This window comes from Argiope bruennichi, chromosome 10, assembly GCF_947563725.1.
Source record: "Argiope bruennichi chromosome 10, qqArgBrue1.1, whole genome shotgun sequence".
Classification (NCBI taxonomy): Eukaryota; Metazoa; Arthropoda; class Arachnida; order Araneae; family Araneidae; genus Argiope; species Argiope bruennichi.
In genome coordinates, this window is record NC_079160.1 from 49,741,925 (window position 1) to 49,769,417 (window position 27,493).

The 27,493-nt window shown below is 28.2% G+C and overlaps 1 protein-coding gene across 3 annotated transcripts in view; it reads left to right on the plus strand.

The window, feature by feature from the left end:
- LOC129988833 (corticotropin-releasing factor receptor 1-like) overlaps nucleotides 1-27,493 on the plus strand; it is a 241,572-nt gene that overhangs the window by 175,697 nt on the left and 38,382 nt on the right. For all 3 annotated transcript variants that reach the window (XM_056097107.1, XM_056097106.1, XM_056097108.1), the window contains exon 3: nucleotides 8,642-8,733. In XM_056097107.1, coding sequence (XP_055953082.1) covers nucleotides 8,642-8,733 — 92 coding nt within the window. The remainder of the gene's footprint in view (nucleotides 1-8,641; nucleotides 8,734-27,493) is intronic.

Genomic DNA, 27,493 nt, shown 5'->3' on the forward strand with positions numbered 1-27,493 from the left:
CAAGCCTAATTTTATTAATACCACACATTAATTAAACATAGTCAGAGCACAGTGTTTTATTTTGTGATGATAAATTACTTATTAAATATTGTTCATGTTTATTTTCTGTGGTACTAACGATCTACAGTGATAATCTTTACAGCAAACATCATTAAAATTTTGAACTGAAATGTCAAATCCGGTTTGTTATAAACATCATAGAGCAAATTGATAATAACAAGCTGCACTCTGCAGAACGTATTAAAAATTGATGATTTTTTGTGAAAAGTTTTATTTAGGAAACAATTTTTTATAAAAATAATTCTTTAAATTTAATAAATCCCTCTTAAAAAAATTAAATTGTCTACTAGAGCAGTGATGGTAAAAAATAAATTATAATTCAAGAGGTTAATAATTCAATAAGTTTGACCAATCAATTGCTATCACTTAAGACTCAACATTCTTCTAATATTGGTAGACAGTTTCCTTATAATTAGAGTAAGCAAAATTCACATTCTCTACTTAAGCAAAATTTACATAAGAGCAGATAAGTGCTTTTCCACGTTTCAAATAATTTGGAGTAAAGATATATTGTCTCTTATCTCTTGTCTCTCATATTGCCCCTTAAGAGTATCTACTTGCTTCTGTAAAATTACCAATTCTCGACTTAAATCAGTTATAATAACCTTAATTTCTTGATGTAAATGAACAGAGCACTTATTATCTATAGATTAATCAGAGACCAAACATAACGAAAACAAAAGCGTTATCACTTTGTAGTGTAGTATACACAACAGACTGTGCATGGAATTAAAAAATATATATTTAAGATGATGAATTACAGAGATTAATTTATTTCGGATGATATACAACGAACCAAAACAATGCTTTGCCAACATCTTTAAGTACATTGTAAATATATCTGCTTAAACATTTTCTTAAAATCAAATTTTCGGGTGTGATAATTTTTCACCACGGTGTAATTGAAAAGCTTAGAAGGCGCATCGCTAATTTAAACTAACTGCACAATCCAGGAAGGGATAAATTTCAAGACTTAAAGCAGATATTTTGGATAAAAGGGCAGCCTAAACAAAGTATCATCATAAGTGCTGTCAGCTGAAATTTCAGAAACTAGTTGAAGCGATGACTAGACAGTTTGTATAGACTTCTAAAAGGGCTAGATATATAATATAAGCCAAGCGGAAAGCGACGATAAGTTATTGTTGTTAGAAGCTGGCTTAATAACCACTTTGCTATGTCATGGCAATAACCGTCGCCTCTTAGTCTAACGCGGATCCCAATGAATGCTTATTTGCACATTTATGTGTTCATTTATTACAAATAATAACATTCTTCAGTTCATTTATTACAAATAATAACATTCTTCAGTTCATTTATTACAGATAATAACATTCCTCAGTTCATTTATTACAGATTATAACGTTCCTATTCATTTATTACAAATAACATGCCTCTATTTTTTACAGAAATTATTACATGATGCGAAATTAATCCAATATTTCACCATTTCATAAAAGAAAATGAATAATTATTATCAAAGAGTAAAAACTTAGGTATTTTTTCGTTTAATTCACATTACTATTTTCAAGGGTATTTTTTTATGTATTAACCCTTTATTTACCGAATTATTTTACCATCAATTTTTCAACTTTATTTTCGCAACGGTAGTTACAATTTCCTTGCAAAATAATCCCAGGGAATCCAAGAATTTTTTTAATTAATCAAAATATTAATACTATTGATAATTAATTTAATTAATAATTCAATATTTTTAATTTCTTCTTTTAACTGATATTATCAATTTGCAATCTGGGATACATTCTCCGTATTCTTTTGAATACATCTGAAAAAATAGTCATATTACGAAGATATAAGCCGGTTTTAAATGGTACTTTTAAGTACCGTCACTCAATAAAGGGTTAAACTACAATCTGAATAAAAAAAGCAAAACAAAATGATTAGAAACAAAAATATATTTAGGTATTTCAAAAGAATCTCGAATAAATATTTAAACTATGATATTTTGGAAATGTGTGTGATGAAAATTTTTATATTTCAGTAAAAATAGTTTGGCGTTATTCTTTTTATATTTAACAATAGCATTAAAATTGATTTTAAAGTTACGATTATCATAAAAATAAACTCATATTATAATGTCATCTAGTTCTGAAACAGTAGAACTTAAATTCAAAATTGTGTAGTTTTCTTTTAAATATATTCATCGCCGTTGAAAGGTTCATAGTTCTATTTTTTATTTTATTAATTTTAAAATTAGGAGATTTAAGGAATGTCTCAGTGACTTCAAAAAACTGTAAAAGAAATCTTCCTTGCACTGATTATTTAATATATACCGAAATCTTTTATTTGCCCTTTTTTTTGGAAGAATTAACATGATCTCTTTATAAGCGTATTTAATTATTTCAGATTAACCGTCTTTGACGACCGGTAAATATATGTATAACTTGTACGAATATATAATTTAAATCGAGTATAACCAATTTTTAATACCTAGTATCTACTTATACGACTATAGCTGTCAGCGTTTTGAGATACAAATGGATATAAAGGACTTAATTGGCATTGTGCACGCAAAATTTTTATGTTATTAATATTTCATTTAATAGAGAAGAAATTTTACGATTATTTTTTGGATAAATCATATTCCAAAACAATCCAATCACTTCACGTGCATACTTTAAACTTTAAATGCATTTTAATTTTTTGTAATCATTTATATTTTGTAAAAAGGAACACGTCATGGTAATGCAGCATATTTTAAAATGTACAGTCATGAGAGTGTGATTTTAAATGTTCAATCATGATTGATAGTATGTACAGTACGATCTTTATTGTACCATATAAATACGGGTAATGACCAATGTTTATTCCTACCAATGTTTATTCCTAATAATATTTTTGCATTTTTAAGGAAATTATAAGAAGATATATCTCATGATATAGGATTCTGGAATACTTTCAAAACAGTACTGAATTTAAAAATAGGTTGCATACTTATTTAGTATGTGTTTTTTTTCAAAACTGTAACATTCCCCGTTTCCCAGTACTGATAAGACATTTACAACCAGCTATGCCGTCGCTGTTAATTACTAAACTCCTCGAGATAGCCAAATGGTGGATCTTTTCACCTGGGTGGTTTCGCATCTGTTCATTAGCGACTACAGTGAAAGCCCACATGTGGGAATTCCTCGTCCAAGAGATATTGATAGTACTTTCAAAGAGAAAGGGGTGTCCAAATATCTGGATGCTAAATGTTTCTCATTTTGAAAGGACTATGATAAATCCGTGTTCCAGAATAGTCAGTTATGAAAGGTGCTTCACTAAAAGGACCTTCCCACGACCGACTGGCGACTCTGAGAGAGCATATTGCTGAGCCCCGATTGGCCGAAAGAGAGCTCAAATGACCAATGCAAATTAAGAGGAGTCCGAGAACTACCCCTGTAGTTGTCGTGTTGACTAATAACCTGTTAGTTCCCTGTGGTATTGTTCCTCCGTATTGATGGAGAACTGAGTTTCAAGATAAACCTTCAACTTCGCCTGTTGTGTCTCCTACTACAGGTGTAAATAACTATTTATTTAACCAAAATTAGAACAAGTTGTTCTTTTGTATATATAGGGCTGTAAAATAAAGAATTGCCAGGAAATTCTACTCCGTTATTTGATCAGTCTAGATCAAGACATTACAAAAGAAATATTCTTTTGAGATATATATTCGAAACAGTAATTTTCAAAATACTGATATGATATCGCGTTAAAACATGTAGTTTCCAAAAAAAAAACACCATTTTATAAATTCAATATAAATTGTACTAATTTCCTACAAAAAAAAATTCTTTAATATTAGAAACAATACATTTCTGACACATTTTTTATCTTGGCAGACTTGAGGAATTTAATTTTCAAGGACAAGTTATCATTCGCATGCTTAGCAATCAAATGAATGTTTTTTCCGATCTTCTGTCTAAAAGATTTAGACAAAATGTTTATTTTGTACAATAATGTACACCTCAGATGATTTTAAGAAAATCTAAATTAGAATTTTAAGTAAATAATAAACAAAATTTTGAAACATTATTTTAAGTACATTAGTATATGTTATATCAGAAAATGCGGAGAGAATTAATACAAATTAAAACCGGTTATTCAATCTGAAACCAAACATCAGTTTTTTTTTTTCATTCTAAATTCCTTGTTAAGTTTGAAAACTTAAAATATGCGCAATTTCCAACGGAAAGATTAGTTAATTACAAGTCATGGTATAACATACTGCAGTTGTTTATAACAGCTATATTTTTCTGCAATATTTTGCTGGCTCAATTATACCTCAAAATTTTGAATTGGTTTTCCGCTGCAAAACTACGTTAAAAACCACTCATCATTTGAATCAGAAATTAAAAGTTACTCGGACAAACAAGTATATGCTAAAATTCTAAAGAATCATCACTTGAATCACCATTAAATTTGGGGAAAAACCAAAAGCTGCAACTAATTATGCTAAAAATGCACCTTCCAAAACGCTTTATAAAAGTAGATTCATAAAGGCACTCTTTCAAGACAAATAAGCGTAATTATTTTCTTAAAGTAAATAGAGAACTCTCCCTGAACATATTTACTTGCAAAAGTCACCCAAGTATTTATTTATTACTCTCAGTTTTCCTGGGGATTGGAGCTCAAACAATGACGTAGGAGTTTCCCGTTTTCCTGAAAGAAAAGATGAAAATTAGAATCGCTTCATTTCAACGTGATGGCGTTTTTCGTTCTATCATCGGGGACATCTGAAACGTGCTCATTCGATTTTTCAAATCATAGGTAAAATGCATTATCCAAATCGCATTATTTGCTTTGAGGTAAAGATTATTTTGTATGCGTTTAATTATGCACATCTCACAAATTGAATCACACGCCACAATGATTCTTAAACGATTAATTTAAGCTGTGTTACTGCCCTGATACATACACGCGCGCACTCTTAACTTTCATGTTTAAAAACGAAATTTGTTTATGCTTGTTGCATGCGGGTACTTTTATTTAAACAACTTCTCCCGTTCTACTTTCTTGAAACAAAGAAACATCCGAGAAATTGCGCGATTGTATTGTTCTTTTGTAGATAGAATGCGTTCTTGTAAACGATGAAAAGTGTTTCGCTTTGTTTCCAGGTCTCTTTTATACAAATAGAGTATTTTATTAAAGGGACTTTTGATTCGGAAGAAGATAAAGAAATCAAAGGCCGTTGAGTGCGACTCTAATTTGAATAGAATTAATCGTACAAGAGTACTTCAACTTCGGAAAGGATTCGTAATCTTTGATGTTCATCTTTTAAGTTTATTCTTTTATCATATTAGTTCCATTTTCTCTTATTAAGAAATATTATGCATTCAGGTGGTGTTCAAAAATATGTTCAATTTATTTTTGAAATATATTAATTTTCTTCTACTTATTGTAATAATATGAAATATATTTTAATCTCGAGTTCAATTGGTTAAAAACACTGCACCAAAATCACAATCTATTTTTTAAAATTTAATCACCAATAAAAATGATTAATCAGTGATCTAAATAATAAATAATTTCATCTTTGATTATAATGTTAAAGCCATGAAAACGTATCTTGACGTACATTTTGCTCTAATTTTGGAATTACTTTCCAAGTGGCATTTAATGATTTTAAAGAGAGTATTAACATTATGGTCAATAACATTCAGAATAGTCTAATATAGAGAAAACAAATTTTAAATGAATTATGTCTTTAAAAAAAATTCATTTGTCCTTTTAACTGGGAAGTAACACCCGAAAAAGGGAGTTCTTTTCACTTACTGAATGTGGTGTATCGACTATAAAATGTAAAAAATCTTATTTATTTAAAAAAAAATGCAAAATTTTTTGTGTTTTTTATTTTTGTTTTGATTATTATTTCTTTCCATGCAGTTTCTGAAATAATAGCATTTTTTACCATTTAGAATTATGCAAATACCTTATTACCAATTAAAATAATAAATAAATAAACTAAAAACTTAAAAGTTTTGTTAAAGAAACATTATTTTTCGTTTTTTAGAGGTGCAATTAAAAGTGTTTAATTATCACATTTGGAATGGTTCGATTAAAAAGTTTTTTAATCCAGTTATAATGAAATATTAAATCTGACAAGACAAGATTCGAAAGTTTTTGAGAGTTTTGTAAAACATCTCGATATTCAGGATTTTGGAAATTAAAAATCAAGATGAACAGAGAGCAAGAAATTTTTGAAATAAAATAAACCTTTTTGGAGTTAATTTATAAGTAAAAGAATTGAAAGAAATCATAAAATTAGACACAAAAATGTTACATTAATATAAGTCTATGAGAAGAAACTGTCATTATCGACATAATTATCGATATGTAGGTCAAATATTAGACAAGAAAATCCAGTGTAGAACTGATAGAGCTAGAAATTATAATTTTTTCTATAAATGTTCTAAGGTTTTTGAATTATCTGGTGTTCTGACCTTTTCTGTTCATTATCAAAAGCATGTAAGATTCCGTATAAATTTTTAAGCACCCATAGATAAAGTATTTTAAAGATTTTAAAAATATGATTAAATATCAAAAATTACAATTAAATTTATTTACAATAATCATTTTATTTATAGGACAATTACATTTCACTTCTGTGGTTAATTTGAATTTATTTTATTGTTTCTTTTATTGATTTTCCTAAAAAGTCAAGGTATATTTCCAAACTTGTAACCATTAATCAATATCAGTAAATATTGGTATAAATAAATCCTATTATTCAGATTTTGAACCCAAAGAGTAATTATTTTGATTTCTGCTTTTTCTGTTGTGGCTTTCATTTATTTTAGAGTTTATACAAATGTTTCAAACATTGTCTATTTGTTTATATTTCATTATGTTTACAAAACTTTATTTAAAATATTTAAATGTTCTCTAAATAATTTTTGATAATTTTTTCTAAAAAAAAATCAAACAGTCTTTTAGTTGGTATCGAATTTTATTTCACATTTATTTTAATCTTTTGTGTTTATTATCCAAACGATGTTTGATCAAATATATATACTTTAAATTAAGTTGCGCAATAATAGGGTTTCGAACTTGAAAATCAAAATATTGGGGTTTCTCGAAGGTTTAGAAGCTAATAGGAAGCTACATATTTTGAATTATAAACATTTGTGGAAATAAACAATACAATCAAATTCTATATCGTTTCAAATTCAATAATTGCATTTAAAGAAATCAATTGTGCGGTGAAGTTCTTTCTTATGCAACAATCTGCAAACAAATGAATACAATTCACTATATCAAATTCAAAATCAATAAGATTGGTTTGGGCTTCCATTTAGATAACTTGCAGTTATTGGAAGTAGTTAATATTATTTTTATTATCTTTATTTTTAAACTAAAGAAAATAAATTTGTTAGATCATGAATTCATGGTCTAAGGTAGATTTTTCTTCTTTTTTTGTATTTAAAATATCCTCATGCGTAAGAAGTTTTTACAATTACATAAATTCGCAATATTTTACATTGAGAATAATAGAAAATGGGACAGTTCTAGAAACGGGTACCATTTAGCGATTTTCCGCCAAATTTTTCTCGCCAAGCCCCGCGGACGCTGTAATCAGATTTTATTTCTCAATATTATGACTATTTTCAAGAGATTTTTTCTGAAGATTACAGCGTCCATGGGGCTATGGTAGGAGAAAACTTTGGCGGTACCCGTCCCTAGGATTTAGCCTAGAAAATTATAGACTAGTTTTTAATCATATCAATTATTTATTCCAGATTCTTTGGAATATTCGTATTTTAGAAGTAGTATGAAAGGAATATTGCACTCATCTTCATTAAAATGCGTGTGAAGTTATATTTACCTCTCAAAAAATGTAAATAAAAACAACATCTATATGCTTTGTGGCATTTTCCATCGTTAAGAAGCTATTAGAGCAATTTTTGTCTTAACTTCTCTAGCTGTTGTTATGCGTTATTATGTATAGTATTATATATAAATTTTACAATATTACAATATTTTTGTATATAAAACAATTAAAATACATTTCTTTACACTACTTTAGAATATTTCCTTATTTATAAATAATATTGATTCTGTTTTAAGATTTAAAACGTTGATTGGATTCTGTGCATTAGCATTATGAAATAATCATACTTTCTTATATTCATTAGTATTTCTTTATACCATACATAAAAATAGCTAAATGAAAATAATGTGGATATTTTGACTCCACTGACACCATTTGATTCACATCTTCAGTTCAATTAGAGGACCATTCCTCTACTGAAGAAGAAAAGGAAAGAGTACTATCTAAATGAATAGAATGTTAGAAACACGCTCATGATCCATGAAAGTGAAAATGTTAACAGCTAATGTAAGATTCAACAAAAATCAACATTCAGAATTTCCATTTCACGAGCATATATCATGCCATGTTTTTAAGTTAAACACGTCAATATTCTAAATGTTGTAGCGAGATACGTTTTAAAACAAAAACGGAGCACAAAAGTAACTCGAACCAATAAATGCAATAAAATTAAGAAATAATATAATAAATTGATAAACACAATAAAGTTAAGAAATATATATCTCTTATAATAACTATTTAATTTTTTTTCAGGTGCAAAAGCCTACAGAATCTGCGACAAGGATGGAAAATGGCTTTGGGGCAACTGGACAAACTACAGCGAATGTTTAAACTTTACTACAACAGTAAGCAATAAATTTGTATTTTTCTTTCAATCCCAGTATATAATCAATAGAATTATCTGGGGGAGTGAAGGAGCTGGTAGATGCAAGGCAAGTGACCAAATAAGTAATGAGTGATTGATGGACGACAAAGTAATAGATGTTGACTAAGGGCCTACCTCTCATCTGGGGTTGTAAGAACTGTCTATAGATTGACTTAACCCTTTAAAGGGCCATTTTTTTCTAGTCATATTATGTTAAAATATTTTTAGGCTTGAAATTAGAACAAAAAAAAAAAAGGGATTCATTTAGCTTATTAGATAAATTTAATTTGTTTAATTAATTAATTTGGTTAATTAATAATTAAGTAAGAAATCAAGACACATTATTTTGTCTGAGATAAAGAACTGAAGCCTCTAAGTTTCTGACTTACTAAAAATATTTGTCAGAACTTATGCCCACCTACATAATTTCATACAAAGATTGATAAATTTGGTGGAAAGCATACTTCCCACGGGCCTAGAATGGGTTAATAGAGAAGGCACCTTGTATTAGGGTGTATTGTTTCGATTATAATGAGTGGCGAAGGTCATTTGTATATGCTTTTCCATTGGAAGTCAATAACTTCCGCTGTCAATTAAAATAAACCTAAAACAGGGCGTATACAAAACGCATTCTTCTGTAGTAGTCAATTAAAATGTAGCCGTCAGCGAAAATCAAAATGTAGCCATATTGATTTTCTCTTCAAGGATCTTCTAGCTTTATTTCTTTCTCGTATACGCAGTATAGAGAAAGTAATGTAATTGTCAAAAAAACCGAACTCAAGATTTCGACGAATCTCTACATTTTAAAACTACCAGAGTTAGAAAAACAAATTTTTGGAAAATGTACGTCTTCCTATCTGTGATAAAGATAACTCAAAAATGCTTTGAATCAGGCGGATGAAATTTGGTACACGATCTTTATAACAAATTTGAAGATTTTTATCAAATTTTGAAAAAAATATGTTTCGAGAAAATCTGTCTCTCCCGCTGTTCGAATATAATTTAACACGATAACCATAAAACGAAGAGATCTAGATAGATAAAGTTCAATACACAGATTGGACACCTACAATGTAGACGTATTTGAAATTTCCAGCAAATTCCAATGAGGAATTGCCCGATTTTCGGTTTATACTTTCAGAAACATGTAAACGCAATGACTTAAAAATATCAAATTTGGTATGGCATTTTGTGACAACAAGTCTAGTTTTGTGACAACACTTCGTTTCAATCGGTTGGGGAAAACGTGTCCTAAACACAAATTTGATTTTCGGATATTATTAACCACAGGCCAAGGATTAATCGCCAAAAATTTCGCCAAGGATCAGACGATAAATTTATTAAAACTGTTAAATTCACGTCAAAGTTTGATATTTTGAAACTATTATACGGCAATGCTATGCAAGACATTCTCCGGGATAATACCTTTATTAGAGAGTTTGCGAGAAAGTTTTTGGGGAGATACCAGAGAGATAAATTTTTCAATTTAACACATTACACATAAAATGAAATCAAAAATAATATATTTGTTTGCGTCACCATTATACGAAAAGCACCAAGCATTCGACATGAATATGGTTGATTATTTGAAGCCTAATCTGGTGTTTCATTATCCCCCCGTACATGATTTTATATTTCAAGTTTTTAAATTAAATTAAATATTATTGTGAAATTAAATAGTCCACCAATATTAAATTTTATCTTGATTTATTCTATTACAGAGAAATTGTTTAAATAACTAACTTTAGAAGAAAATATACATATTTTATAACAAAATTCAGGCTTGAAGACATTTCTAGATGGATGTATTACATTTTTTTTTACATTTACATTTTATTTTTGTGAATTCATTACATATATTCATTTTTTTACATTTACATTTTATTTGCAATTACTTAACATTTTTATGAATTCATTTGGTAGAAAAGAATGAAAATTATGAATTTACAAAATAATTGTGTCCAATTACATCCACATATAAAATATTCTTTTTTTTTTATTTAATTCAAGCTAAGATGCTGAAAATCTTTCTCGTCTAAAATTGTTCTGTATTTTAAAAAACTGAGGTGTTTTATATATATATATATATATATATATAAATTGTTGTTTTTGAATCATCAAGAAATGTAAATTGCTTTAATGCTTATTTGTAAATTATCATGCAATTTATTTTTCTTAAAAATCTAAATATTTCTAACTTTAATTTATATTTAAGTTTAAATCAAAGTTTTCACATTTCTTTCAAACTCTAAATGTCCTCTTCATTTCTTATGACTTAGTGAAATTTAAAGCTAAATTTCGTTTTATTAGAACATTGTGTGACAAAAATAAATATATTTGACATTTATGGAGTCTTTTATTTTATTTTTAATTTTCTTCAGTATAAGAACAATTATCTAATTAAAAGAAATTTCGCGAGAATAACATATGAAAAGCTACTCCTACTCCTACATAATTTTTAAAAAATAAATGCTGTACAACTGAGTATATTTTGCATGATGTATGTATGGCCTTGCATTCCATGAGCATATCCTGATTTAATAATTAAAGCCTTTTTCCTTAATATTAATTCTACATTTAACTACTGATTTCGATAATTTTATTTTCATTAAAAAATGAAAATAAAATTATAATTTTTTTTTTTTCGATAGAAATAAATATTTTAGAACGACATCACAAATAGTTATGCATAATTCATTGGAATCTTAATCTAAATAAACAGATAAACCTTAGAAAGAGAGGCCAATATGGAAAAAAGGTATTTTTTGCTATACAAACCTAAAAAAATAAAATGACTTTCAGTTCCGTCATTGAATATTTTTTGAGAGTCTCTAAAAGAGAATTTTTTTTTTTTTTAAAAAAGAAAGATATATTTATGTGGACTCTCTAAAAATGATGTTGCTGACAACAAGTAGTAGTTGTCAGCAACATCAACATAAAAAATCTCTTAAGTGATAGGAAAAACAATTTTTTTTTTTTTTTTTTTTGCTCAAAAGAAACGAGCAAAACATGTTGTCCTCAATGAAAAAGCCACTTTCAAAACCTATGACAGTTTTCTGTGTTGAGAAGAAGACTATTTTCCGTAACGTAAAAATGTTTTGAACCTAAACGTTTTGTTTGGGGAAAAAAAATGTCCCTTTTTGTCGTTCAGCTGCCCGTAATTAGTGCCTTCTAGATATCAATACAATTTGTTTCCGATTTTGAATGTTAAGGAAAAATTACAAAAAAATCACTATACATGGAATGATTTAATTTACTTACATATACATGCATATACTAATTTATTAGTAGGAATTTTTATTTTTCTAGGAAATATAAGGTTTATCCAAATGAAAAGTGGGAAAGCCAAATGAAAAGAATATCTTTATAGAAAATAAAAATAAAAAATCGCCATGAACGTTGTAACACAGGTAGGTCGTTTAGGTAGCAGGTCTATCTATGCCTTTGCTATGAAAAGATGGTTGTTGATTTTTAAAGAACTCCGGCACAGATTCCTTCACTTCGTCGCCCGAATCTAAGCATGTTCCCTATAATACTCTCATAAGGGACCCAAAGATGTGGAAGTCACAAGGTGACAAATCCGGACTGTACGGCGGATGCTCCAACATTTCGCAACGGGATTTTATTAAGGTCGTCTGGGTATCATGGAAGGCGTGTAGACAAGCGTTGTCATGGAGAAGGATCACTTGTTGTATCAGAAGGAACTGGCCGTTTGCCTTTGATTGCTTTCCGTAGTTTCGTCAGAGTACTGCGGTATTGTGTTGAATTGATAGCGCTCTCTTGGGGCAGGAAATCAATCAAGAATGGCCCACGGCAATTGAAGAATCAGAAACCTACAACCACGCTTTGTTCCGATCTGGGTGCATTCATGTATAACCCGACTTTACTTTCAATTAATGTCCACTGCTTCGAACAGCTTTCATTGCTGAGCGCCGTCTTCAGAACACTCCTCCTACCGCCCTTTATATTCCTGTTCGGTGGCGCTGCTATAGCTGCAGTCATTCTGACGCAATAGCAAGTGTCAAGCAAGTTTTTCATTTGAGAAATCTTTATATTTTGTAAAAAAGTAAAAGAAAAAACAAATTAATGAAGATTTTTTATTTATGTTGCTCCCAGTCTTTGAACAAGTTAAATTTTTAACAAAATAAATCACTACTAAAAATTTAATTTAGTTATATCGAGGTCATTTTTTGAAACAACATTACAGTTATCTTAAGATGGACCCCATAATTTTGGACTTCGTTCAGAAGACTCTGTGACACATTCACTATTACCCGCCTCCTTTTTAAAAAACCTCACAATACTAGCAAGAGAATATTTAGCCCTGAGAAATTTAACGTGCCCCTGAACAATTCAGAAAACCACGCATTATGTACATACGTTTTAAGAAAGTATCGATAAGGTAAATGATGATATTTAATTAAATATATTAGCTACTTTCAATGACCCGTATGTGTCATTTTAGATCACATCAGTGTGTGCAGATAATAATAATGAAATTTGGAATTCTGTGTATGGACCATTTTATGCTTTATATAATTTGTTGATGCTTGAAAAAAATGTTCAGCCATCTGAATACAAATATTATTGTGACCTCTGAAAAATAGCCATTACAAAAATTACTTTTTGTCTCATAACAGTTTTGGATACAATTAAGAAATTTTATAAATGTGTACATGCTAATGATAAATTAATAATTTTATTTTGTGTAAATTCTGTTTTTTCAAAATCAAAAATGAGTTATGCGAGTTTAAATTCAAAACTGTACAATGTTCTGTCGCTGATCAAAATATCATTATGTTTTTTTGTTTCTTTGATCAAGTCAGAGATACAATAATCTTTGTTTAGAATAAAATAAAGGTACTTGAACCCAGATGAAGTCCTCATATTATGAATAGTTGACAAACTGTGTATACTATTTCTATTTGATCTTTAATCATTTGGTATACTATTAGGGGTTTCTATTTTAATATGAAAAACTATTATAATGGATATTTGGAAAAAGTATTTTGAACAGATTTCCTTTCTTATTTTCTCGTATACTAAGTACAGAGAAATTATTGTAATCGTCAAAAAATTAGAATTCGAGATTTTGAAGTATCTCCCCGTTTTAGACCTGCCTGAGTTAAGGGGGGGGGGGAAACATTTATGGAAAATATGCGCCTGTTTGTCTTTGACAAAGACAACTGATAAAACCTTTCAGCTAGAAAGATGAAATTTGGTACATTTCTACACCAAATTTATAGATTCCTATCACATTTTGAGTAAAATTCATTTTGTAAAAGTCTGTTTGTCCAGCTGCTCGAATATAATTTAACACGATAACCACAAAATGAAAGGAGCTAGATGGATAAAATTCGGTACACAGATTTATTCAACTTTTATGATGTAGAAATCTATCAAATTTTGAGTCAAATCCAACTAGGGATTGAATGTCTGTCGGTCTGTACTTTCAGAAACATGTAAACGCAATAATTCAAAAACGAATGACATAGGTATTTCAAATTTTGTATGGGATTTTATGAATACAAATGTAGATGTCTGTGTCAAATTTCTGTCAATCGGTTGGGGGAAAAACGCAAAAAGCGCAAAATCGATTTTGGGTACCATTAACCATAAAATTCCTTTTTTATTTCTTATTTTATCCGACTGTGCTTTGAAAAACTCCAAGAAATTATTAAAATTTAATAATTTCTGTAGAATAAAAAATAAAAAAAACTTCTACATTGCCGATTCTATTTTTTTCCCAGGAAAATTTTATCGCAATACAAAAATTCAGAAGAATGAATAAATAGATTATTTATAGTTATAACAAAAAATAAAATTCAAATTAGTTTTTTTGTCCTTCTTAGTATAATCCCGAGATGATTATCACTATTCTGTGTATTTTCCATGCTTTTTGCTTTCCAGTTGGAACTTCGGCCAACTTTATATGTGTCACAGACTAAATGGATTTATAAAAAACATTCTAAAAATAGCTCATTTTCTGTGATAATCGTAAGAGAATACAAGCCTTTGTTTAACAAACTCATTGCCTTCTTTCTTTACCATAAAAATGAGTAACACACACACACACGCTCGTACACATACGCGCGCACACACACATTCAATGACAACTCGACTAATAATGTATACAAAAGTAATAAATAATCGCATGTCCAATGAAAAACGAATAATATTTCTGTGGATCCTGAAACACCCATTCACCCGAATTTGGGGGTGGTAGAATATCCATTTTTTTAATATTCCAACACGTGCACATATGTGAGAAATACATTAGTAGAGAATATCACTTTATGCTTTTTTATCGCAGGATACGAAAGCATGAAAGCAATTGATGGTTTTATTAGTTTTCGAAATTCACCTTTCTCTTACAAAAACTTGATCAACTACACATACACACAAAGCAAACTACACACATACACTTACACTTGATCTACACAACAAGAATCATTAAAATATCATTAAAAATCAATAAATCATCTGAGCAAGAATCATTAAAATATATTTATTTTCTTAACTGTGGAAAAACTTTAAGAATAACTATATTTTAATTATTACATTCTTGATAAGAAACGAATGAAAAAAATATCCTATTTGCTGCCTAGAATTGAATTTTTTTCTTCAAAGTTTCTTGTATCCACCCTAAAAAAATTGTCTGATGCTCGGCAGAATCTTAAATTAAATTAAATTCAACTGCACTCCGCAATTTCTAAATTGAGCAACTTTTAATCGAAAAATTATGAAATAAAAAATGAGCTGAAAAACGCGCCCCCACGAGTTTTTTTTTTTTTTATTTGAACTTTTTTTTTTGAGACATAGACTCGTCTCCCAAACTTAACAAGAGAAAGCAACTTTATAAAAACTAAAAATTAGATAAAAAGTTTAGTTATCCATTTTTATTTCCTAATCATTCGCGAATCGGAACTTAAAAAAGAATTTAATAAATCTTTAATTATTCATTGAATTTTTTTGCCTCCTACAACCAGATCAAAATTGCTTTGCTTTTTGAGGGAACATATTTATTAAAGGAACTACAGTCAATCAGGTATAGTTTTGAAGAAAAAAGCTATTTTTATTGCATTTTTTTCGTGATTTATTAGTTAGAAAGTTTTACAACTCATTTAAATTGGCTTTTTTTTCAATTGTTCGCGATGCTAAAGTAAAAAAATGCGTCGTAAGTAAAAAGTAAATAAAGTAAAAAAATCGTCTGCGGGTTCATATTTTCACTTATTCGTTTTATATTTTTGACGGAAAATAATACAGAATGAGAAAAAAAATAATTTATTAAAATTTTTTAATTTTTTTAGTGACGTCCAAATGTCAATTTCATTTAGAAAATTAATGAAAGTTATTTTTATAGAAACCCTGTGATTAAAATGGTTTTTTCATATTTATAATTTAGTAAAAAAAGGTGAATTAATAATTTATTTTAATGATTCAAAAATAATTAAAACAAGAAATATAATTTTTTTCACTATTAAATTGGGCAATAAAAGCAATCATTTTATAGAAGTAAAAGTTTTTTTCAGCATCAAATTGTCTTTATTAATTTTTTTATGAAAAAAAATTCATATCTTCATATTTTGTTAATAACAATTTGAGTTCTTTTTTCATTCCATATACAGGGTGGATATTAAATACTGCAACATTCAAGGACATATGAATTAATTGGGATAATACTTGATCCATGAAGGAGCGTGCATGTGGTGTGTTAGAATTAATTAGTTAATTTTCCACAAACATGCATATTTAATAGAGTTTTGGTGCAATAGGGCCTCAAACCTTTGTGCCTCCGAAACTGATGTTTCATCCCCGACAGACATACAAGGGGCCCGCTCATCTTTGAAAATTAATTGTATCATTGAAAAATTAATAAATTCTATCATTGAAAAAGTACCTAAAAATAAATATGTAAATAATTGTAACATTGAAAAAATACCTAAAAATAAATATGCAAAACATTGTATCATTGAAAAAAAAACCCTAAAAATTTTATAAATATAGAAAATAAGTATGTAATAATTGTATCATTAAAAAAATACCTAAAGAATAAATATGTAATAATTGTATCATTAAAAAAATACCTAAAGAATAAATATGCAAATAATTGTATCGTTAAAAAAATACCTAAAAAATAAATATGCAAAAATTGTAAAAAATACATAGAAATAAATATGCATAACATTGTATCATTGAAAAAATACCTAAAAATAAATATGCAAAATAAATATGCCCACTGACAAATAACTGCCAGTGGGCTTGTGAAGTGGCATAAGTTACAACCCAATAATAACAATTCTTTTAGCATAATGCCATTACAAAAAAGATAGATATAATAGAAACTATATACAATTTTTGTGTATAAAGTATAGCAAGAAATGTATTATTTTAGTCAACCTTGAAAGTTGATACTGTACGAGCTTAAACAGCATTTTTTTTTAGCATAACGTCATTTAATTAAATGTAAAAATTAAATACAAGCTTTATATTCAGGACATTGTAAGAAAGGTATTACTTTAGTCATAACTTTAAAAAGGATAATTTATAGTTTAAACAATAGTTTTTTAGCATAACATTAGACAGAAAATAACACAGAAATACATTGGATATAAAGAACATGAGATCGTTTATTTACAGAGAGAGTTTATTTCATGAGAATAAAAGATCGTTTATTTACAGTTAAATGCAAGTAAAATCGCTTGAAATTTACCTAAATACCATATCAAAAATTCAAATGTTAGTATTAATGACAACCAATTGCAGTACAAGAGTCAAAAATTGAACTAAGCGGCATTCATTGAATGAAGATTCTCGACATGTCAGCCTACTTCTACAGCTGCGACACGATTTAACTGGTTTCAGCACACTCCGCTGCCATATCTAAGATGGTATTTCAGATGTCAGTAGATAGAAAATTTCATCAATTCTGATTAATATAAACTATCATTTTTTTAAAAGTAAAATTCAGTAAGACAATTTTTCGGTTTCCATATTTTTAGCTCTTATTGTGTTTCAATATAAATATTATTATTTCAGTATAAATTCCATTATCTATAACGTTAATTTTGTCACGAAACGATGTATAACGAAATAGATACATAACGCGTAACGAAATATTCTATACCTTCTGAATTTTCTAATCCATTAAATTGTAACGATTCCATTAAATCATTTAGCCCTAGTCGCCTCTTGCGACTAGCTGGTTTGCCAAAAAGATTGGTTATATTTATTTTCAGATAAATCGTTTAGAAATAGTTTCATATCCACAATTTCATCCATTTATCAGGCATTAAACAGACATTATTTTAATTATTTTACATATGTTCTGTTTCTTGTAAACATGAACCTTTCTAAAGGACACTAGTCCCATGGCATCATATCGCTATTAAAAACATAAATGTTCGTTTCATCAACCTTCGTGATCTTGTAATTTCTATTTATTTAATGTTTTTTGTCTTCTAATATTCTAATCAAAAATGTTTTTTTTAAAAAAATCTTTCTGAAGTGCATATTTTTACCCTCTAAAGTATATATCTGCCAAATGTTCTAACTTTAGGTCAAAGGGTCGGGCCTGTAAAGCACCAACATATACATTCATTATTATTAATAGAAATGCACAAATTTTCATATTACCTGAAAATTGATAAGTTATTCAAAAATACATAGTAAGTCAATGAGATAAATTTGCAATCAGGGAACAGGGAAGGATACGGAAGGAGATTTATGAAAATTGAAATGACAGGTTTCGAAGCAATTACTAAAAACTTAAAAACGGCTTTTAAAAAAGAGTAATTTTAAACTGTAATTAATAACAAAGTCAAAGAAAGAGTAAAACTCATATATAAAAAAAATTGCAAATGAAAAATGAAAAGAATAACTAGGGAAAGAAAAAAGAAGTAAGCAATCTAAAATTTATTAAATGAAACGATTTTAAAACAAAGTTAATTATGATGAGTAGCAAACAAACGATAAACTATTTTTTTTTCTTTTAAATAAAAAGGAACGATAATTACAGTATAAAAACAATATCATTATATAGAACTGTAACTGAACAAAAAAAACAAAAAACAAATAATTAAAAAAAAGGATCGACGAATAAAAATGATTAGATGCATCCCTCTCTTTCTACCTTTCGTCTAATACGTTTTATCCTAAGTTCTATTTAACAACATAAATCACTTTTATTATGCAATCAAAATTTATTGATGTGTTTACTTTCCACTTTCAGTTTTTAATGCTAATCGTTAATTTGGATTTTTATAGCCTTTCATGCAGAAAGTTAGCCGTAATCAATAAATTCCTCGTCAACATTTATAATCCCATTTAATCACAAATAATCTGCTCGAATCATCGCCATTTGTTTAATGAATACCGAACATAAATTGCATCGTAATTTTAGATAGATTGATTAAAAAAGTTATTTCTTTTGAACTAAAAAAGAATTTCCGATCTTTCTTCAACATTTAATAGATTTTGTCGTGATGTTTTTGTTGAATGCTTATTAACAGTAGTTGTTCTGAAAACTTTTTAACATTTCGCACATTTTTTTTTAATAGATCTGCTTTAAAAGACTGAAACACCTTCATTATATTGTTGTAATACTTATGTATTATTTATAATTATTTTATTCTATGTAACAATGTAAACACTCTCACGGGTAAAAATAAATGTTAGGAGAAAATAGTTATTTAAAATCTTGACTAATAATATGTCGATGATAAATGTATATCGATAGAAAATAAGGTTTCAGACATTAGTTTTATATTTCTAGAGATAAAAATAAAGGAAAATGATATTTAATATTTGCGAGCGAATTTTTTTTAATGTTCACAGTGGATATATTTTTCTATTGTTTTATATTTTGTGGTACAGCCATCAACAACAACAACAACAAAAATGGGATACCTCTGTATTTTTTTAAAATTTATTGTCGCATTTTCACAAAATTGGTATCGATGGAAACAACTCGAGGGGACAGTGCCTATTCAAATCAACAAACTCATTAACCGAATTAATTAACGACTATCTCGAAATTTTTCCTTTATGGAAATTGAGATTTTTTAATAATTCGATTCAGCAGATCTGTATAATTCGATTCAGCAGTATGTGTATCAAATTTCGTTCCGAAATTCACAGTAGTTCTTGAGATAAAAAAATTTTGTTTGCTCAAAATTTCACCCAAAAAGATCCAAACCATATGGGACCATATATTAAGTAATTTTCGGCTTTTTAATAATTGCCGGTAAAGAGAAAAAATTAATTAGGCATTCCTGCAATCTGTTCTGCTATCAAATTTTATATCGTCTTAGTGGGAAAAAAAAAACGTCTCCTTTTAAAAATGAAAACAAAATTCATATTAAATTAAATCGTATAAAATTTATATTAATTAATTCATATTAAATTTTGACCTGAAAATTAATTTATTATTCATCTAACGGCGATATTACAGTTGCCATTGAAACTTGAGCCTCATGTAGATCTATATATACAAATAAAATGAATATACTGTCCCGTAAAAAATGAGCGTTGCAAATCGACCGGGGAATTTTACAATTTTTGTCTATATTTCAAAAACTATTTGAGTTATGCGCACAATGTTTTGAAATCAAATATTTTAGAATGTCAGCTTTGCATCCATGTAAAAATTTTACTATGTTACTATCCTTTTTTTTCCACCTTAGTGTTTAAAAATCCATAAAAAAAATATATTAAATTTGTGTTATTTATGCATTTATTTCGTGATTTAAAGAAAAAAATTATATATATATATATATATAGATATATTTTGGTGAACGAAAAAAGTTTTGAAAAATATATAATAGTTTCCAAGATATCGCCGAAAATGCATAAATTGCATTTAACAATGGAAGCGTCATTTTTCAAAATCGAAAACTCGAAATAACTCTCGAAATTGTCATTAGAATTTCATAAAATATGATTTAGAAGTTAATTACAAGTTAATAAATCGATTCAGCTAAAAATCTAGATTTCCGCATTGGAAATTTTTTGAGATAGTAGTTAATTAAGTATATTAATTAACTCGATTAATGAGTTTGTCGGTTGAAATAAATTTGTTCCCTCTAGCCATCTCCATCTACCCCAATTTTGTGAAAATGCAACAATATATAAAAGAATTACAAAAGAATCCTTTTTTTTTACCACTGTAAATTAACAGAAGATGAGGCTTTATTGATATGTAGACAGTTTGTCGCTTCTATTTCTTACTTATGTATTTTTTCTCTCTCGTATGCGAAGTATAGAGAAAATATTTTAATCGACACAAAATTCGAATTCGAGATTTTGAGAAGCTTTATGTTTCAGAGTTCCCCGAATTTGAAAAACACATTTTTGGTATTATGTCTGTCTGTCTATGAATTCGTTAATTTAAAAACTCTTTATGCTACATGAAACTTGTTATATGGGCTTTAGACCAAATTTGCATATATTTCTATGAGATTTTGAACAAAATCCATTCTGTGGATTTCTGACTTTCGAAATACAAGTGAAAAAGATATTTCGATAGACGAAATAAGGTAAGTCGAAATACAAGGTATACGAAATGTGTTATAAAAATTTAGCATTTAAAATATAGATTCTAATTAACAAAATCTCTCAAAAAGTTGGTTGTCTATTGGACTGTAATTTCTCATGCATGCAAAGGCAATAACTCAAACATGCAAGGGCTTAAATCATTGAAATGCAACATGTCATCTTGTGGTTACAGCTACGGTTTTTGATTTTTTAATTTCACTCGATCAGAAAGTAGGTGTTTAAAGTACATATTCAGTTTTCCGATATCCCATACCAGGAATTAAATGTTAAAAAGTAGTTTCAGATAGAGCGATAGATGCGATACAAATGCTAGATTCAAGCCAAAGATCCCATTTCGTAACCCTTGTTCGCTAAATCTATGCAAGCCGTTCGCCGTTCGATGTCCATAAGTTTATGCGGCAGGATGTGGAAAAGGCCTTTACTGGAGAGCATCGAGAAAATGCCAGGTAAACAACTTTTATTGCTCTTCTTTGTTTTTGTGAGTGAAACTTGGTTATTTTTGTTAATTTCTTACGTACTTATCGATCTAATAACTTTAAACGAACAGTTCTTGTGCATGTATCAATTTATTTATTTCGTGTATCTGGGAAATGGCTGTAACGATTTGGAACAAATTTTATGTTTAGATAAAGTTTTGCCTTTTTAAATTTATTTATATAGATGTCTTTCCTGAAAAAATGCGATTTTATACACATACAAAAAAATTACAATTAACTATTAGAATAAATATATTCAAATGTGACTTCAAAAAGTGAGCAGTGCAGTGTAGTGATAAGAACAACATAAGTGACGCCAGTGTTGAGGGTTCTTGGTTCGAGTCACGCTTTTTACTTTAATTTTTACTTATGTGTTTATATTTAATGTTTTTGCTTTTTAAATTAATCTATATAAGTGTCATTCCTAAAAAAACGGAATTTTATACAGAAAAAAAAACATTTTTTAATAACTATTACAATTTTTTTTCTTTCTGCTCTCATGCTGACAATGTTATATAGCGCCATATCGGGCTCGATTTTACTATGAGTGCAAGTTCAAAAATATAAGTAATGATGGATAAACTGTAAAATGAATAACATGTTAAATCATGTGATAAATCATAACATTTAACATGTTTTGTTAACACGTCAAATCGTGTTAAATCATAACATTTAACATGTTTTGTTAACACGTCAAATCGTGTTAAATCATAACACATAACATGTTTTGTTAACATGTCAAATCGAGTTAAATCATAACACATAACATGTTTTGTTAACATGTCAAATCGTGTTAAATCATAACATTTAACATGTTTTGAATAACATAAATTAAATCAATTCATGATTTTTTTTTATTTAAATGACCAGTTCATATGTGGATAAGATTAAAAAATATTCAATATGAGATTCGTATTTAAATTTTTCTCAAAAAAAAATGCCGATCAAAGATATTTTCCAGATATTTTAGTTAAATTATTCATTTTTTTCTAAAGAAAGACAAAACTAAACATTTATTAGATATTAGAAACGTATTCGTGACTTAATGTACACATTGTAACTTGTGTTCTACTATTATTACTTTTTTTTTGCTTTTAAACGTCTGATTGTTGCCATTCGGCTTTTTACATGCTCTCTCTAGTAATAATAAATATAAACACATCCTGCTTTTGTCAGTTACTCGCAAAATATAATCTCATCATGTATCTGCTGCAAAGCGAAAAAATGATTTAAAAGAGCTCGTTTTTTCTATATGAATATTCTAGGGTTTTTTTCTGCATAAGAATTTTGGTACTGACTTTTTCATATTTAATAAATAAAGTTAAGCGAGTATAAAATTCTTAGAGATCAACGATTCATTGAAAAATTATCATATAGTGATTTTTGTGAGAGAAAATTATTAAGGTTTTATTATTAATTATTAAGGTGACTTACTGTCTAATTTTAAGTATTTTTATGATGAAGGAAGTAATATACACTGCATTATCTCTCATTACATGATATTGTGGATATATAAGTATCGATAGTTTCTGTGTAATGGAGAATAAATACTTATGCCCCATTTTATGCCATGGGTACATTATTCCAGTAGTTAGAGTTTATTAATCAAATATCCATAACTTGAAAAACGTTTCAACAAGATTACATTTTCGATTCCAGGTTCATCAATATTCCATGAAAATCGTGTTTCAGTAAATTGTGTATAGAAAGAATAATGGCTGAAAGGTGTTAATCCGTTTTGGGAAGATTTCTTCGAAAAAATGACGTTGTAGTTCGGAAAAGGTTCCAAAGCAGTGCGAACCATTTCGGAGAAAATCGAATGTTTGGTAATGTGGTATAAGAAAATTATTTTTGATGAAGCAGTTTCTACGAATCTGTATCCTTTTTTTTTCTATTTTCATATCAACATATAAATGTCGAAGCATTAAAATTCCATTCCTATAAATTTCATAATAATTAAGGCTTAGTTAAAGGTAAATATAATTCCAATATTATCTAGAAATTTTTCTAATATTAACTGGAATAAATTCTTTATCAAGAATAAGAAAGAATAAACCCTTTACCAAGAATAGGAAAGAATAATATTCTTTACCAACAATAAGAAAGAATAATATTCTTTACCATGAATAAGAACGAATACCAAGAATACGAAAGAAAAATATTCTTTACCAAGAATAAGAAAGAATAATACTCTTTGCCAAGAATAACAAGGAATAAAAAAGAATGATATTGTTTACCAAAAATAGTAAAAAATAATATTCTTTACCTTTTACTTCCTTATTCTTACCTCTAATATTCGTTACCTTTTTTCTTGGTAAGAATAATATTTTTTACCAAGAATAGGAAAGAATAATATTCTTTACCAAGAATAGGAAAGAATAATATTCTTTACCAAGAATAAGAAAGAATAATACTCTTTACCAAGAATAAGAAAGAATAATACTCTTTACCAAGAATAAGAAAGAATAATATTCTTTTAAATATTATGCAAGTGTAATGAAAGGGGAAGAATATTCTTTCTAGAAGAATTATATTTTTTATGTAGAATTAATTTTATATTGTATAATTTTTGCACATATAGACTAAAAAGCGCCGTAACTGTGTTTCAACACGTTACGTGCTTTCTGTCTGTACATTACAATGAACTAAATTTAAATACTGAATTAGAAATTGGTATTAATGAGTCAACATGAACTTCAATAAGATCGGTATCAGTGCTTTACGTCGCCTGGGTCGGTTTTATCTTCCTGGGAAAATAAATAAGCACCAGTAAAAAGATTTGTATATGTAATAAAATAAGCTCCTTTGTAACTCGGCTGATAAATCAGGTTCTTCCCATCGTTTGATACAATAGTTTAAAAAATGGGTTTCAACTTTTATTAAACTTTTTTCCTACTTCGTAAATATCACAATTATTTTTAATGAAAGAGTGAGGCGAGATGAATCGTCTATAATATACAGATTTTAATTTTAAATTTTCTTTACAAAAATAGTAGTAATAGTTTGTAATAGCAATCTTACAAAAATATTTATTTAAATTCTTATATGAAAGATTAGAAAAATACACATAAATTAAAATAAAGGGAATAAGTAATGACATTCAATGATATTCAAACAAAACTTTCCAAATACATCCTGAAAATGAATTTCGAAAAGCATTTCTGTCACAAAAAACATGTGACTTTATAGCACCGTATGATGTTGCATGTGCAGTTAGGCGTTAAATGAGGATTCAGATAGTTTGGTATTAATGTTTTGACTTTTAGTGAGAACTGACCCCACTGAAATTATTGAACTTAAAAAGAAGAAAAGGAACGATACTTTAGAAAAAAGAAAATAGTATACATTTGAATGTTTCTCTTAAAATGGCGAAGCAAAGAAACAAATAATTAATCATGCTACAATCTTAAAGCATTAATATTTTCCTATAAAATCTCAGTAATAAATAATATATTACAGTCACTATTTTTTTAATACTAACAGAAAAAGAATTAAAAAACTAAGAGTGTAAGCTCTGTAAAAACTACAAAAAAAAATCAAGCACCCTTTTTTTTCGTCACTGAAATACAAAATTGAATAAAACTTTATACTGTAGTAAAACGTAGCGAAAAATGCCCTGTAAGTTTCTAAGAAATCCTAAAAACAATGTATTAGAAGATCACTAGGGCGGCATCACTAAAAGTTAATCAAGCAGTTATCATTATTACTATTATTATTAATTACGAGTTTTCGCTCTCGGTCTTTCTTTATTACCTCATATTTTTTTTCCTTTTCTAATTTTTATGACAACTGCTGATTTTCCACTTTTTTTATATTTGTTCATATCATCTTATAACATAACCAAAATAGTTTCTTTTTTATTCTCCTCGTTTTATTTTTTAATATATTTCTACCAACTAAATGTTAAGTTTTCTTTTCAATTAGTCTTTCGAGTAAAGAATTAAAAATATGCATGATTGAATTCCCCAACTCATTAAAATTATCTCATTTAATCACCTTTAATTTGTGCTAAACCTAGTCATCTATTTAACTAAAAGATTATCATTCAAATATTCTTTCATGTTGTCACGAATCTGTAATGTTTCTTACCAGTACAGTTGGTTCCATCGTGGGAAAGACCATTTCAGGACTAGCTTTATTCAATGCTGATCGGATGCCGGAGCAGTAATCTCCGGGCTTGGCGCCAAATTTGACGATTATTTGGTGACTTGGCTGCTTTGGCGACAAAATGGATGATATAGGAATTTTCAAAAATTTTGACAATAGCCAATTGGAGCTGAGATATGCTTGATTGTTAGAGAACCTTCTCTGCCGTGTCAAGAGAACTATAAAAGAACGTAAGACCGAAATGGAGACAGTCTTTTGAGTTCAACTTTAGCTAGTAGTTGAACGAGTTCTCTACCTGTGCGTTTCTAGCTGCTTATCATTGTTGTGCTGCTTGTATTCAGCCGTTTTCTAGAAGTGCTGCTGTTTATTGCTTGCGTACGTCTTGACTGTGTATTAGTGTTTCGGTGTTAATAAAAATAGATATTTGTTATTGAGACCTATTGACTGCGTCTCCATGCACCCACTACAGTGCGAACTCGTTACTATACGAATTTAGTGGTGGAAGTTCTGTAACAATACTATAGAGAAAGATAGAAAATGCTTATATACAGACAAAAAAATTATTGAATATTTGAAAGAACTCAGCAAAAGCTTTCATTGAACATAAGAGAACAATTGTTCTTCTGAAACTTATTCTAATTTCACCCAGCTCTCTTGACAAACTCTGTATAACTGTTTTAATACATGCGCTATTTGGCATTTGATTTTAAGGAGAACGAATTATGCGTGATCTGAGAGATAAAAAATTGCACGTTATTAAAGGAAAAGAGTCAAATGGCAACATTCTCTTTGTCCTTAGAATAATAACATATCAATGATAAATTCAAATCGTCAGAAAACAACGCACCAAATTTTCCACTGACATTATTTTCATTGTTGTGTAAAGAGAAAATAAATAAAAGCAGTGATTAATTTCAGTGTTCAGGTAAAGAGCAAATAAATAAAAGCGGTGATTTAATATTTGTGAGTGACTTTAGCGTATTTGTTTTCCGAAATCTTTTTCTTTTATGCTTACGATGAAAAGTGAGTCTGTAATAGGATTAGGACTTCTGTCGGTTTCGTTATATTTTATTCTTTTTTTTTTTGCATATTTGTGCTTGTAAAGAGGTCGTTAAGCATATGGAAAAGAAATTTCTTTACTGCATGGATTTCTTTCTTTTTTTGAACATCCAATTAACTTGCAATTTCGAATTTCATACAATCAGTTGAGCGGATATTAAACACAAACAAACAAAATTTTGTAAAAAATAGCATAGTACTATATATCATTAAAGAAATCAATATTGAAATAATTTGTTTTATGTTGTTGTTATTATGAAAACGAATTTCAGAGATAGTGTTTGATGAAAAATAGGCAAAATTTCTATGAATTTGTAATTATGACTGTATTTGTTATATACTGCATGACAAAATATTTTTATTATTTTAATGGCATTAAATAATAAAATGCATTATTATATGCATTTGGAAACAAAATTCATGTAAACTAATCTCAAATTATGTCAAATACAATTCAACTTCTTTTTCAATACCAAACTAACTTCACTCCATTACACAAGAGATTATTTATCATTTAATAATTCATTTTAGTAAATCAGAAAT